The sequence below is a fragment of the Xenopus laevis genome, chromosome 7L (assembly GCF_017654675.1).
Source record: "Xenopus laevis strain J_2021 chromosome 7L, Xenopus_laevis_v10.1, whole genome shotgun sequence".
NCBI classification, from domain to species: domain Eukaryota; kingdom Metazoa; phylum Chordata; class Amphibia; order Anura; family Pipidae; genus Xenopus; species Xenopus laevis.
The window spans coordinates 124,478,437-124,493,100 of record NC_054383.1 but is presented as its reverse complement, the minus strand read 5'-3'; the positions used below and the strand labels follow the sequence as shown (position 1 = coordinate 124,493,100).

At 39.0% G+C, this 14,664-nt stretch overlaps 1 protein-coding gene across 3 annotated transcripts in view; it reads right to left on the bottom strand.

Moving 5' to 3' along the window:
- LOC108695918 (guanylate-binding protein 1-like) overlaps positions 1-14,664 on the bottom strand; it is a 30,827-nt gene that overhangs the window by 13,993 nt on the left and 2,170 nt on the right. For 2 of the 3 annotated variants that reach the window (XM_041569665.1, XM_041569666.1), the window contains exons 2-11: positions 13,703-13,893; positions 12,637-12,764; positions 10,825-10,934; positions 9,283-9,488; positions 7,320-7,565; positions 6,942-7,225; positions 6,459-6,671; positions 5,150-5,252; positions 4,275-4,468; positions 2,462-2,615 (exon numbers count right to left, since the gene is read on the bottom strand). In XM_041569665.1, the coding sequence (XP_041425599.1) occupies positions 2,462-2,615; positions 4,275-4,468; positions 5,150-5,252; positions 6,459-6,671; positions 6,942-7,225; positions 7,320-7,565; positions 9,283-9,488; positions 10,825-10,934; positions 12,637-12,764; positions 13,703-13,892 (1,828 nt within the window). In that variant the 5' untranslated portion in view covers position 13,893. The remainder of the gene's footprint in view (positions 1-2,461; positions 2,616-4,274; positions 4,469-5,149; positions 5,253-6,458; positions 6,672-6,941; positions 7,226-7,319; positions 7,566-9,282; positions 9,489-10,824; positions 10,935-12,636; positions 12,765-13,702; positions 13,894-14,664) is intronic. The other variant, XM_041569667.1, reaches the window with a different exon arrangement.

Below are 14,664 nucleotides of genomic sequence, written 5' to 3'. Positions count from 1 at the left end.
GATGCGCAGAGAGAAGACCAGAGAGGAGACCAGACCAGGGGTAGGTGCAGAGAAGGTACGTGCCTGGCACCCCTCCAGCTTTGCGCCCTAGGCACCTGCCTACTCTGCCTACCCCTAGTTCCCCTGCATAAGGCTCAGGCCACTACTAAACATAATCCTGGACTCCAATAGGAGTGAGTCCTCATTACCCCAATGGGATGGGTCAGCTAAAACCTCTGATATTAACAGATACCTAGCTAACTGCCACCTCCCTCTCCCATCCACAAACATCATAAGGGGTGTAGGGCCATATAAACCACTGCTGCCAGATGCTTTTTCAGACAAGCCCGTGAGTATGACGTGGAGTGTCCAGGGAAACCTATTATCCTTCGTAATTAGGGACAGAGCATGTTAAAATGTAAGGGAACCCTGTACATCCATGTACTATTTTTTTTTTTTTTTTTTTGCACCTAAATAATCACTCACAGTTGTATAATAGCACCCACGACCCACCTGCATAACAGTTTGAAGGGCAGAATTCCTCAGTTTCTGATATTTTAGTGCTTTGTCCTTTCATAAAATAGACACACGATTAGAGTAAAAAATACGAAAAATAGGCAATATGTACTAATATGGCGTAGTACTAATTTTAATGTTTTAAGCCCTATCATATAGAAATAACTTAAGTCTTGTCATACTTGATGATTGAGTCCAAAAGAAATTAATTGTCCATGATGAGCAAAAATCATATGGATCATGAACATAAATTAGTTAAATCCATGAGATGTTGGTGTTTTTACAAGGAGTCTGTACAATGAGTCAGGCCAGAAATAAAAATAGCCAGAAGAAACAGGTACCTATAGGCACCATCTCTCCCTACTATACCTGCTATCCCACAGTCACAGTCACTTCCCAGAGACTATTATCCACTGTTACTATAGGCACCATCTCTCCCTACTATACCTGCTATCCCACAGTCACACTCCCTTCCCAGAGACTATTATCCACTGTTACTATAGGCACCATCTCTCCCTACTATACCTGTTATCCCACAGTCACACTCCCTTCCCAGAGACTATTATCCACTGTTACTATAGACACCATCTCTCCCTACTATACCTGTTATTCCACAGTCACACTCCCTCCCAAGAGACTATTATCCCACTGTTACTATAGGCACCATCTCTCCCTACTATACCTGCTATCCCACAGTCACACTCCCTTCCCAGAGACTATTATCCACTGTTACTATAGGCACCATCTCTCCCTACTATACCTGCTATCCCACAGTCACACTCCCTTCCCAGAGACTATTATTCACTGTTACTATAGGCACCATCTCTCCCTACTATCCCACAGTCACACTCCCTTCCCAGAGACTATTATCCCACTGTTACTATAGACACCATCTCTCCCTACTATACCTGCTATCCCACAGTCACACTCCCTTCCCAGAGACTATTATCCCACTGTTACTATAGGCACCATCTCTCTTGCTCTGAAACGGCAGCATGCAAAAAATAATGTAATGGGTTGAATACATGTGTCAGTCAAAAGAGATTTAATTTTCTTATAGCCAAAAGGCTACACATTTATTGTTTCTGCTACTTTTTATTCCTCATCTTTCTATTCAGGCCTCTCCTATTCATATTCCAGTCTCTTATTCAAATCAATGCATAGTTGCTAGGGAAATTTGGACCATAGCAACCAGATTGCTGAAATTGCAAACTGGAAAGCTACTAAATTAAAAGATAAATAACTCAAAAACCACAAATAAAATGAAAACCAATTGCAAATAGTCTCAGAATATCCCTCTCTAGATCATACTAAAAGCTAACTCATAGGTGAACAATCCCTTTAGGGAGGGCCCAGTTGTAAATTTCTGTACCAGGGCCCTTAGGGGGTCTAGTTACGCCACTGCTAGGGTGTCAGGATTTTAGGGGGTGGCATGCTGCCCAACTACACCAAAATTGGTTCAAAAACACTGGGGATGCACAGGAGATACACTAGTATTAAATTTCCCGTGTGCCAATCCCCATTGCTCCGGTCCCTATAAAATTTTGAACAAATAAAATGGAGGGGACCGTGGGCCTAGTGGTGCTCACTATGTAAATCCAGGCCTGACTGCAAGGAGTTAATCTTATATTAATGAATCTATCATCAATTATGTATCAATCTATCAATCAATCTATTATCTATCTACCTCTGTCTGTCTATTTACTGTATCTATTTACTGTATCTATCTACTGTATCTATCTAGTCTATATCATCTATCTATCTATCTATCTATCTATCTATCTATCTATCTATCTATCTATCTATCTATCTATCTATCTATCTATCTATCTATCTGTCCATCATCATCTAACTTTTTAAAACATATCAAATATACACATTAGTCAACACTATTCTTCCTATATAACTAGTTTGATTGATTAGCAGTCTATTAGATTATTATTGCGATATGCGAAGGAAAACGTACCTGCCAATGCGATGGGCAGTAGAACAGCGGCAAGAATGTCCCCAACCAGAGACCTACCACCAGCCGCAGTATTTTGTTTCTTCAGATCTTTGATTTGCTCTTTCAGCATTTCGGATTCTTCATGAAATCTTTTACTCATCATGTCTTCTTGTTCCTAAGCTCACGAAAGAAAAGGTGAAAAACAAAATTTTTAGTGAAACATCCTTAGAAATAATTTAGCCGCAAAACTGATATCTTTTCAGGGTCAGCCAAAGTCAGCAGTACAGAAAATCTAACCAATCCTTAAAACATTGCTTTTAGTAACAATTACACTTCTAAATAAACCATGTAAAATTTTAATTAATAGTGAAAATATGCTTAAATTGAGTCATGTGGAGAACTTGAATTGCCCTTTAAAGGAGAAAATTTAAAGGTCTTATTTATCAAATTTTTTTATTTTTTTTTATTAATTTGCGTAATTTTAAGAGTTTTTTTTTCAACCTCCTACTCACCGTTTTAAAAAGCTTCAATGTTTCCTAAATTATTAAAAAATCAGAATATAAAAAGCAGGAACGTATGAAAACACAGAACGAAAATAAATATGACACCATAACCTCAAAATCCTCATTGTCATAAGAATTTTCTTGGATTACATTCCAAAAAAAATCCTGACAACATCTAAAACCTCAAAGTAATGAAAGATTTTACAGCTCCCATTGACTTCTACATGACCTCGCCAGCTTTTAATGATTTCCTTTTTCTCTGTAATAATAAAACAGTAGTTTGTACTTGATCCCAACTAAGATATAGTTAATCCTTATTGGAAGCAAAACCAGCCTATTGGGTTTATTTAATGTTTACATGATTTTCTAGTTGACTTAAGGTATGAAGATCCAAATTAGCAGTCTGGATAACAGGTCCCATACCTTTACCAGCATTCCACACAATTATTATTGAACTAGATGTTGTTAAAGATTAGTTGTTCTTATTGGCTCTTTCAAAGTGATACTGTGGTGCAGGTTTCAATTTTATGGGAGAGACACGTGGAGGCCCATTTATTGAAGGCCGAATTTTTATGGTATTAACAGTTTTTTGGAAACAATGATTGAATTCTATTTCTCTAAAAACCACAAATGCCATGAAAGTTTTTAAAATATCCAAATATAAAATGTGCGAATGGAAAAGAAAATGCTGAACAATCTGAAAAAAATACGAATGACTTTAAAACCTTTTAAAAATCTGAGTTTTTCGGACAATGAGTGTCACATTTCAAAATGGCGACCCCCTGTGACAAGCACGGATTTTTTTTTAAAAACCTCTAAAAGTCTGGCTAAAAAACTGTCCGATAGGATCAGCGCAGCTCCCATTGACTTCTATGGGACCTTGACTGCTTTTACTTGGAGAAGTTTTGTATTAGATCTTTTTGTGTTTTTTAGACTTAATAAATCTCAAACTTTTAGAGAAATTAAAAAACACAAACTTTTTAGAAAAAAAATAAGGTTCAGAATAAAAAAGGATATCCAAATTTTAGTAAATCGCCCCAAAAGTATATTTGCTAAAATGATTTACATCCTCGAAAAACAAAGGTTTAGCTGGAAAATTTGCAAAACGGTGGAAAGTTCATGACGTATTTGTGAAACTCGAAAATTGCCGCATCAATTTTGGACACTCGTCTGAAAAGTCGCTCGGGTCAAATTTGATGCTGGCTTAAAAGTCAATGGGCGTCCAAATAGTGTTGACGCGTGACGATTTTGACCTGCTCGACTTTTCAGACGTGTGTCCAAATTTAATAGACACTTTTGGTAAAACAAAATCTTCTGCCTGGATCATGTACCTTTAGCTTCTCCTTTATCATCCATTCATTTTGCTCTATGATCTTTTTCTTCTCCTCTTCCATCTTCTCCTCCAGCATTTTCTGATGATCTTCCAGGCATTTCTTCTGATTCTCCATTTCTTCCTCTAAACGTCTGTTATTTTCCTCCACTATTTGTTTTTCCCTCTCAGCTGCTTCTGTCTGGGCTCTCTGTTCTGAATGTAAGATAATTGCATTGACCAGTTATAGCAAAGTATGGAAGATGTTAGCTCTAGAGTGTCAGTCTAGGCAGGCATTGAGTATATTCAACTTAAATAAGAAGTCAATAGACTGGGCCATGAAGTAGATTAATTAATCGGTCTCTCCCTTTCATAAGCTTTGACAAAGAATAGCCCTAACCGCAACATATGGATCTTAAAAAACTAAAATTGTGAATCACATGTAAAATTATTATTCTTTCCTCATATGATGAACAGATAGCTGCTCTGCATATATAGGCTTCTAAAAATGAAATTTTATGGAGCTTCCGAGTGGCAGGCTAAAGGCCCCCATACACGGGCTGATAAAAGCTGCCAACAGACCAAGTCGGCAGCTTATTGGCTCGTGTGTGGGGCCATCCGATGGGTCTCCCTGATCGATATCTGGCCAAAAGTCGGCCAGATCTCGATCGGGCAGGTTAAAAAATCCTGTATGCGTGTATGCGGTCCTGCGATCCGACCGCGCATATTGGATCCATTATGATCTGACCGTTGGGCCCTAGGGCCCACGATTGGATCAGCCAGATATCGCCCACCTCAATGTGGGCATATCGGGGAGAGATCAGATCTCTACGTCTACGATCATCTTTATACAATGGCTAAAAAATCCTTTTTAAGATCAAAACCCCTTCAGCTCACCTTCTATTTCCTTTTCCTTATCTGTAAGGGACTGGTCTGCCTGTAAAATTGCTGCTTCTACATTTTCCTTTTCAGTGAGAAATTCCTGTAGTATTTCTAGAGCCTGTGTTATATAATAAAGGAAAAAGAGGAGAATAAGGATTATGCGATTACATAGAAAGCAAAAGAAATCTGATGTTGAATGCAGTCTCATTTGTTTCCATTAATCATTTTGTTGGGGTCATACCCTTGTGGAGTACTTCTTCCTACGGACATGGTTCCAAAGACCCACAAATATTCACACTGATAATACTGCGGAAGTGTTGCTTCTACACTGAATGAATTTAATGAGCTGCAGGGCTTAATATCAGATCCCAGATGCAGGTCAGCATAAGTGCTCAGTGCATTTTTTTTTCTCTTTAAGCAAAACAGTCACGCTATACGCACAAAATACATATAGACAAATACAAGAGGTCCTCTGCATGTATTTTGTGGTCACAGCCTCATTGCACCCCCGCCAAATGTTTTTAAAACTTAGTGGCGAGCACAACTTTCCCTTGTTTGTTATAGTTTATACAGGAGCAGTGACCAGCTCCATGTTGTAGCTCCCACCCCTCCCAGCTATAGTCAGGTGATCCCACTGGTGTCTAATAAAAGGGCAGCCAAGTTTGGGAGTTTTACTTTGAAAGCAGCTAGTAAGTTGCAGGTAAAACTTAGTCCCTTTGTAAAATGTATAATGAAGCAATAGAATTCTTAATGAATCAGATAAAATTGAGCATAGGACTGGCCAGATATGGGATGACTTTGACGTAGTTGGCCATCTTAAATATATTGCAATATATGGACAAACAATCCCTGTTTTGTTTAAAGGGTAAGGCATTTTTCAGTAGCAGTATGCACAAAATGTCTCTGTCTTAAATATATTGATAATGGGTTGAGTGCAGAGGACCTGTTATATATATATTGTGACACTTTCAACAATAATTTGAAAAAGCAAAAGCCTGTTCATTCAAAGCCACAGCCGCTGTGGATTGTTCTCATAGATGTGTTCAAGTACAGGGGAATATCTTTTTTTGGTATCTGTCTGTACAAGATATAAATAAGCCTAGGAAGTTTCCATGGATGGTCCTATTTTGCTGACATATGTTCAGAGTCCAATTAAGGTTTGGCTGGCTGCCCCCCTAATTAATGTCATAACATGATCCCTTGTCTACTTGGCTGGCCTTTTGGCCTCTCATTAGTGGATATTTCATAATATTTCTAGTACATAAGGAAACCATTAACATGAAGTCAGTGGAGCTTAGGGTGTGCATATAATGGAATACTCTACTTTAAGCCCCTTGTCATTGGTTTTATTGTATTCCTCAACCAGCGAGTTCTTCTCTGCAAGAAACTGTTTATATCCACCAGGTTTGGAGAATTTCCCCTCTGATATATCTCTCTCCAGACTCTCACTCAGTTTCTGTAGAATGGCTTTGCACTTCTTGGCAGATTCCTCTTCGTTGTATAGAGAATATTTGGACTTTTTCTCTGCCAGTTCATGCTGTAATATATAAAAACAAGCCTTTGGTCTTTGGCAAAACATTAAAACAGCTAAATATTTTTCATTTTGTATTTTCCTCCTGTATTCTTGCATTTGATTTGCTATTTGGTGATGGATACAGGAGCAAATATAACTATATAATGTTGTAACGTTGCACAGACGGCCCTCAAAGGCTCCCAATGTGCTGTTTATTATAGGAGACAATATTGAGTGCTCCTTTGCACACCTTTACTACCTGCATATGTGGGTTAATAGATTGGAGAAACTTACAATGAGTTGTTTCTGATATTCCAGGTTCTCATCCTTGAAGGAAAGGCCCATAAAGACCTTTGTTGCTTCTATTTCACATTCCTGGTGAATATTGAGAAACTCTTCCTGTGTCTCTGTAGGGAATTTGCCAATGTTCTTGCTCATCTCTTCCTCATACTTGGCCAGAGCTTCCTGCACGGCTCTAGAATTCTCAATCTGTGCCAGGGCAATTACTGCGTTCTCCATACAGGGGATAGAACCACTCCGTATTGCCTCTGTATATGACACGGCCAGATTGCCCAGCACTGGTATGGAAAAAACAAAAAGGAGAATAATGTTCCGTTACTTGATCACAGTTGGTGACCACAGATGGAGACATTTTTTTAAAGTTAAACTCACATCTCCCTGTCACTGTGTATCCGCCCACAAGAACCTTAGCATTACATTTCTCATAAATGTAAGAACAAAACGTTGTGGTTTTCTTTACAAATTCAGGCTCTAATTCTGATTCCTGGAGTTCTTCCAGTCTTTGGAGAGAATCCGATGTTGAAGCTGGCCGGTCAAACACAAAACATTTGTGGGAATGAAAGTAATGTCGGATGCACCGTCGCGGGAGGTTGTAGTCTTGAACCCTTTTGCTAACACCTAAAAAAAACAACATTTTGGAAATGTATTCACTTAACATTTGGATGATCTAATTCTATGAATGAAAGGACCACAGAGACTGCATATATTTTGTTTTTGCTCCTCATCTCTTCTGATCTTCTCTTTTATAGGTTCATCTTCTTCCTACTCTATCCACTCCTATTTTATTTTCGTATTGTGTGTCTGTGGTGCCATTCTCACCCATACACCCTTAACTATTTAATTCCCCTTTGTCTTCCTATGTCCTCTCAATTCTTTCTCTATGTTCTCCCATTGTTTTTTAAACCCTTTCTTTCATTTTAATTTCATCTTTTAACATTTGTGTTTAGCCCCATCTCACAGAGCGCAAAAACAAAATCACCCAATTTGCAATCTCTCTTAGGGCTCTCCTATACCCTCTCCATGATAGGGGAACAAATGACTGCTAGAAGTCAAACTTCATTCAGAGTTCAAAAAGTGTGGGATCCTGTCCAACAAGGCACCTCAGAAATGGAGCATCATGCATTTTTTTGAGCAGTATAGGCCTGTTACTAGAGCTCATAATCTAGCAATAAAAATAAGTAAATTTAAAGGGGACCAGTCACCCAAACAAATCATTCCAAATTCTATTTTATCACATTTGTCAAGCAAAATAAACTTTAATTACACTATTTAAATTATTTGAATCTTGTTTCCCTTGGTCTTGGAATTCATAATTATAGCAAGCAGGCAGGAGCCATTTTGTGAAAACTGTTATTAGTTAGTATCATCTCAAAATCTTGTTTTTGCACCAGAATAGGGGATCTGATGTCCATCCCCAAGCACTGGTTACACCAGTGATCCCCAACCAGTAGCTCACGAGCAACATGTTGCTCTCCAACCCCTTGGACGTTGCTCCCAGTGGTATAAAAGCAGGTGCTTATTTTTGAATTCCAGGCTTGGAGGCAAGTTTTAGTTGCATAAAAACCAGTTGTACTGCCATACAGGGCCTCAATGTAGGTTGACAATCCACATAGGGGCTACTAAATGGCCAATCACAGCCCCTATTTGGCACCCCAGGAACAGTTTTCATGCTAGTGTTGCTCCCCAACTCCTTTTACTTCTGAATGTTGCTCACGGGATCTAAAGGTTGGGGATCCCTGGGTTACACAATAAAATGGTAAAAAGAGAGGGGGGAAGTGCAGAAACATCTAGGAAGTGCTGAATGGAAAGTGAAAGTAATTGCCTGCCCCGCCTCTATGCCCAAGGCATAGAGGAGTGGCAGGCAATATTTGATTGACAGCTGAGATTTTTTTACAACAACTATGAATACTTTAATAAAAAAAGAATTTGGATTTCACGTTTAACTTCAAAAGGACTTTATTATACAGCTTTATATATCTGAGTGACAGGTCCGTTTTAAATTCTCACTGTTTTGGCAGGTTAAGGCTGAACAGCAGATATTTTGGTGCTGGCTGGTACAAGAAGACTTTCCTCTTCATACTGACAAATTTCATGTTATAGCTAAAGATGCACTATTTTTTTTGGATTTGGTTGAATACCAAACTGAATGCAAACCCCATCTGGCATAAAATCCTCTAATATGTTTCAGCCCTGGAGGCTACTAACACATTAAGAAAAGGGGGTTGGATACCACATACCCTGATACTCTCTAACTTTGTGTCTTTAATACTGATAGACAGGGGTTGGATGGAGCTTTATACGCCTCTTGCAAGAAGCTACACATTAATTGACTTGCCATTCTTTAATTCCAGTGCATCTAGTAAATATTGATCCTCGGTGATTGGCACATCTTTCTTCTCTAACTTTAGCGTAAAGTCCCTCACGCACCAAATGAATGATGGGAAGAACCTTTTAAATTCTCCAGATTCATCCACTTCCTCTTCCTTAGCTTGTCCTTCAGGTGATTTCACTTTTATGCGCTCGGTTAGTTCTGTCACGTAACTGTGTAATGTTATAGGATGTAACATATATATCACAGACACATCAAAGCACACTTGTCATGTTTTCAACTGGAGCAAGAGAAATATATGTTTAAAATTAAAATGCATAAAAAAAATCCTGACTGAAGATCCAGTGCATGAACTCAGTGTTCTGAATTTACTTTTCAGAGGGAAAAAAGGGTGGTTTGTATCAGATGATTTATTAAACTAATCTCCGACATTTGCAAGTGCTCTGACCGAGCCCAGAATTCATGTTTCATCTTGTGATTCCAATCAATATTTGCTTGGCTCCATTTAAAGTTTCTCTATTAAACCAGAGTGACTTGCCAGAGAAATGCCTTCTCCATGTAGCGAAGTTCATAATTTGCTCAGTAATTCTTTATCTCTGAATGCTGAAGAGACAATGGGGCAAATTTACTAAGATTCGTAGTTGCGCCAGGCGCAACTTCGCCGCGCTTCGCCGCACTTCGCCAGGCGTAGTTTCGCCAGCGCTCCGCAAATTCAATAAAATCCAAAGTTGCGCACAGGGGTAGCGTAAGGTTGCGAAGTTGCACTAGCGTTGATTCGCTAAGTGAACCGAAGTTACGCTAGCGAAGGTTAATTTGCATACGGCGCCAAATTCAAATTTCAATGGAGGAATACGTATCAGCACTACAAATGCCTAGAAAACCTTCAAAACATCAAATAAAAATTTTATTTTGCCCTACACATGTGCCCACTGTATAGGTAAGTTGCCATGAGTCAGGAAATGTAGGGGGGAAGGAGGGGAGCCCTAAAAAAAATTTCGATCTTTTTCAGCCTATCACCCATAATGTAGAAAACACGCCAGCGTTTTTTGGGACTTAGAAAAAATTTTGACTTTTTTTGAAGCAATCCCTATCTACTCTATTGCGCTTCGCCTGGTCTGAGGTGGCGAAGGAAGTCTAGCGTAAAAGGTAGCGTTCAGTACACTGCGCGCGTTAGTGAATTTGCGTAGTTACGTCCGTAGCGAAAATTTGCCAGGCGTAAGGGTGCGAAGTAACACTAGCGAATCTACGCCAGCGTTCGTTAGTGAATTTGCGAAGTAACGAAAATGCCCAACACTAGCGAATTGACGATAGCGTTCGGCGCTTAGTGAATTTGCCCCAATGACGTGCTCATTATGAGGGGATAAGGCGCAATAGCCAAAAAGCAAGAATTATAGCATATATTTATTGTCAGTTTTGGTGTTTCTATTTGGGTATTTAGCTCATGCCCACTGTATGGCAGTGAATGTTCTGGAAAACTGAAGAAGGCCAATATTTTCCATTATAAAGAAAAATGCACAATATCACTTCAATAATTCATGGAAAGGATACTGTAGATTATCCATGGCTTGTTGATCAATTGTTCCCATGCTGTTGTACACCAGAGTGCTGCTGAGTAAGATGGCCAAGGAGAAGATCCATGCATCATTCTTGCTGTCTCCCTGAAAGAATAGAAAACCCAACCTGGTTAGGGTGAGACGGGCGCTAAAGAACTCCCTGAAAGAATGAAATCAACATGTCTATAGATCTGAAACATTGATATGACATGTCCAATTTTGACCTTAGTTCCAGAATGTCTTGGTCAGTAAGGCCTCTCAGGGATCTTGCAATACTGTCAGATCATAGCCAATCTGGACAAAATTAAGATATTAACTGCCTAAGTTCCTTCTCATTAAATGTTCATGATACAATGAAGGCAGGAAGTGAAAGGTGCTGCAGTAATAGTCATAACTACTTGTTTGGAATAAATCTGAGGTTGAGTTTATGGCCATTTACATTGGTCAAGACTATGACTTTACAGCAAAGGGTCCAAACTCTTGCAAAATAACTAAATGTGTCTTTTAGAACGAGGCTGTAGCTTGCATGCATTATTATTAACAATAGTTATACATTTGTAACTCATGCAATAATATCTCACAATGTGATGGTCTATTATGTAGTAAAACAGGTTGCCTCCAAAGAGTATCAAGAATCCAAAGTGCCCTCAACCAGTTCCAAGATGAACTATCCTGTACTTTGGGATCCATAATCTGGAAACCTGTTATCCAGAAAGCTTCGAATTACAGAATACCTGTCTCCCATAGACTCAATTTTATCCAAATGATCCACATTTTTTAAAATAATTTCCCTTTTCTCTGTAATAATAAAACAGTACCTTGTTGGAAGCAAAACCAACCTATTGGTGTTATTTCAAGTTTACATGAATTTCTAGTAGACTTAAAGGGGAACTAAAATAGAATAAGGCTAGATATGCTGTATTTTGTATATTAAACAGAAACACGAACTTACTGCACCAGAAGCCTAATTAAACAAACAATTTATGCTTTCAAAGTTGGCCACAGGGGATCACCATCTTTTAGTTTTTGTATTGTTTAATACAAACTTTCTGCAACTCTGCAGAACCAGTGGCTGCAGCAAAAAATCCTCCAAATAGAATCCCAGTTTATCTGTTTAAATCTGGCTCCATGATTTTTGTCCCTGCAGCTGGATTTGGAAACATTCAAGAGGATGTAAAGGCAAAAATAAAATCCCATTTTTTTTTCCATTAACTGAAAAAGAAATCTATCTCCAATATACTTCAATTAAAAAATATGTAAATTTTTTATAAGAAACCGGACTGTATGCAGTGAAATTCGCCCTTCATTCACTTTCTCTGACTGCTGCAGATATAAATCTCTACATGGTCATTGGTTGTTCTACAGGGAAACAAACAAAGCTGCTCGAGTCCCACCTGCCATTTCAAAGTATGATCCTTTCCCTGCAGAGCAGTTAGGGACATCTGTAGTTTCCTATCTGCAGCAGTCACAGCAAGTAAATGAAGGGATAATTTCACTTAATACGATCAGGCCGGTACACATTTTTTTAATCAAAGTATATAAGAGATAGGTTTCTTTTTCATTAAAGAAAGTAAAAATGGGATTTTATTTTTTTGCCTTTACATCCCCTTTAAGGTATGAAGATCTAAATTATGGAAAGATCATTTATCCAGAAAACCCCAGGTCCCGAGCATTCTGGATAACAGGTACATAAATATTTTATAACGTGCATGCCTCATTAAATTATGCGGTGGCATTGGCAATATCTCTTTGCTAAAGTAAATACTATGGTGCAGCTGGGAACACAGCTTGAAACATGTTCACTCACCTTCTCCACATCCCCCAACCCCTCTGTGTCCAATAAAACTAGGGCATGTCCTTGTTTGGTAGGGTGAGGAACACACCACATCCAAATCCCTTTAGTCTTTGACTGGATAGTCGATCCGAGTTCAAAGCCTGAAGCAGAAAGAAAATATAAAATAATAAATAATTATTTCAGTAGCATCAACATTTATATATGTAAACAGCCAGACCACCCACAGCAGCACTGCAAGTCATTGTTGGCTCCTGACCTACTGGTTAAAGGGGAACTCAGGCTTCCAAACCAAAATTTGATAAAGAGGCCCACATAGCACAGAAACCCCTTATATATCCACTACAGTTACCTTTTTATTCAAAAAGTATGAATAAATGCCATTTTCTATGCTGAAATCCAACAGTTCTTCTCTTTCTGCCTCATTTGAAATCCTGGCAGGGAAGGAGGGACTAAACACTGATGTTACAAATTGTAACAACTTCTCCACAGCTTACAGACAGCATGCAGGAACTACATAACCCACAATGCATTGCACTGTGATGTTCCGTTCCTTATTGAAATCACGTGTGCAGGGAATTGTGGGGTTTGGAGGATGCAGGCTGAGGACAGATGGCTGTTGATACAAAGTAACAGTAGTCAGCCAGCTCAGCAAAGTAGTCAGACAGATCAGCAGGAGAGCAGTGGCCTAGGCTTCATTAGAAATCATGAAAAGTCTGCATATTTTTTAAATGATGTATATTGCAAAATTTCTTGAATTTATGTTTTCTTTTCAAAAAGCTCAAGTTTGTTCCCCTTTAAGGAAAGAAAATACCATCCCAGCGGGGCCGGAATGGTACAAGGTCCCAGGAGCAGTTTTCTAAGAGTGGTCAGGGGAAGTGGGTTTGATTCACATAGTGACTGTCATAGTGACTGCTACCTGAGGCAAGGCGCTAAGTGACTAGGCCACAAATTACCACTTACATTTTGCGCCTGTCTATGCTGTTGGAATTTTGTAATCCTGTTGTACTGTTACCTGCCTGGGTGCTTATTATCTGGGCTCTGGGACTCCACAACATTCATTGCCCGAGTGTCCACTCACCATTCTTGCCTCCTGCCAGTTTGTTCATAAGATAGGATTTCCCAGTTCGATATTTCCCAACAATCGCCACCACCACCACAGGCTGAGTGATTCCCAATAAGATCTGTAAGGCCTCCTGGTTAACTATTAGTCCTTTACTTTCCTGGTTTTCTATCAGGCACATTGGTTCTTCCATTGGGAATGTTGCCATCCTGCATTTAAATGGATGAGCATTAAAACACACACTGATGACTTGGGTCAGAAGGTAATAGAAAACATATGTTCAAAATGTCAATACTTGTGAATGTGCGGTTTACTTGCAATTGTATTTTGGACTTTCCCATTTTCTAGTGTTAGTTCCCCCGTGGAAGAGATTACAGCAGGATCCAGTTTTCCACTGTTTGGTGCCATAATTAATATTTCTTTAAACGCCAAGTACTTTGCAGCCATTATTGACATGCAGTTAAGATATTATTATTATCAGTCATAATTAACATTTTATTAAACAGAATTGTATCACTAAATCGCACAGCAGAGGCCAATTAACCTGCACATAAAAGAATAAAACATCACAATAATATGAATATGAATATAATACCCTCTATGAACTTCTGTTGCTGCACATGGGACATTGATAGATTTTTACAGTTTTAAATACTTCTGCTTATTGAATGGAGCTTACAAAAAATTCTTCTACATTTTTTGCTGGGAAAGTTGAGTGGGGTAAAGAAAGAAAAGAGAACGAAAAAAAACAAAACAATTTAGCACATCCAACGAGAGAGAAATTTCAATTGTTTAGACCAGTATAAAATTTGAAAGCAGAATGAAACTCTAAGTAATAACTGCCATCCCCATCCCAAACCACAACGCTCAGGATCCCTAAACGTGGCCTACTCCGTGTCGCACTGGCCCACAGGGATACCAGGAAAACACCCGGTGGGCCCAGGTCTCAGTGGTCCCTCAAGCTACTAAACATTTGGCCT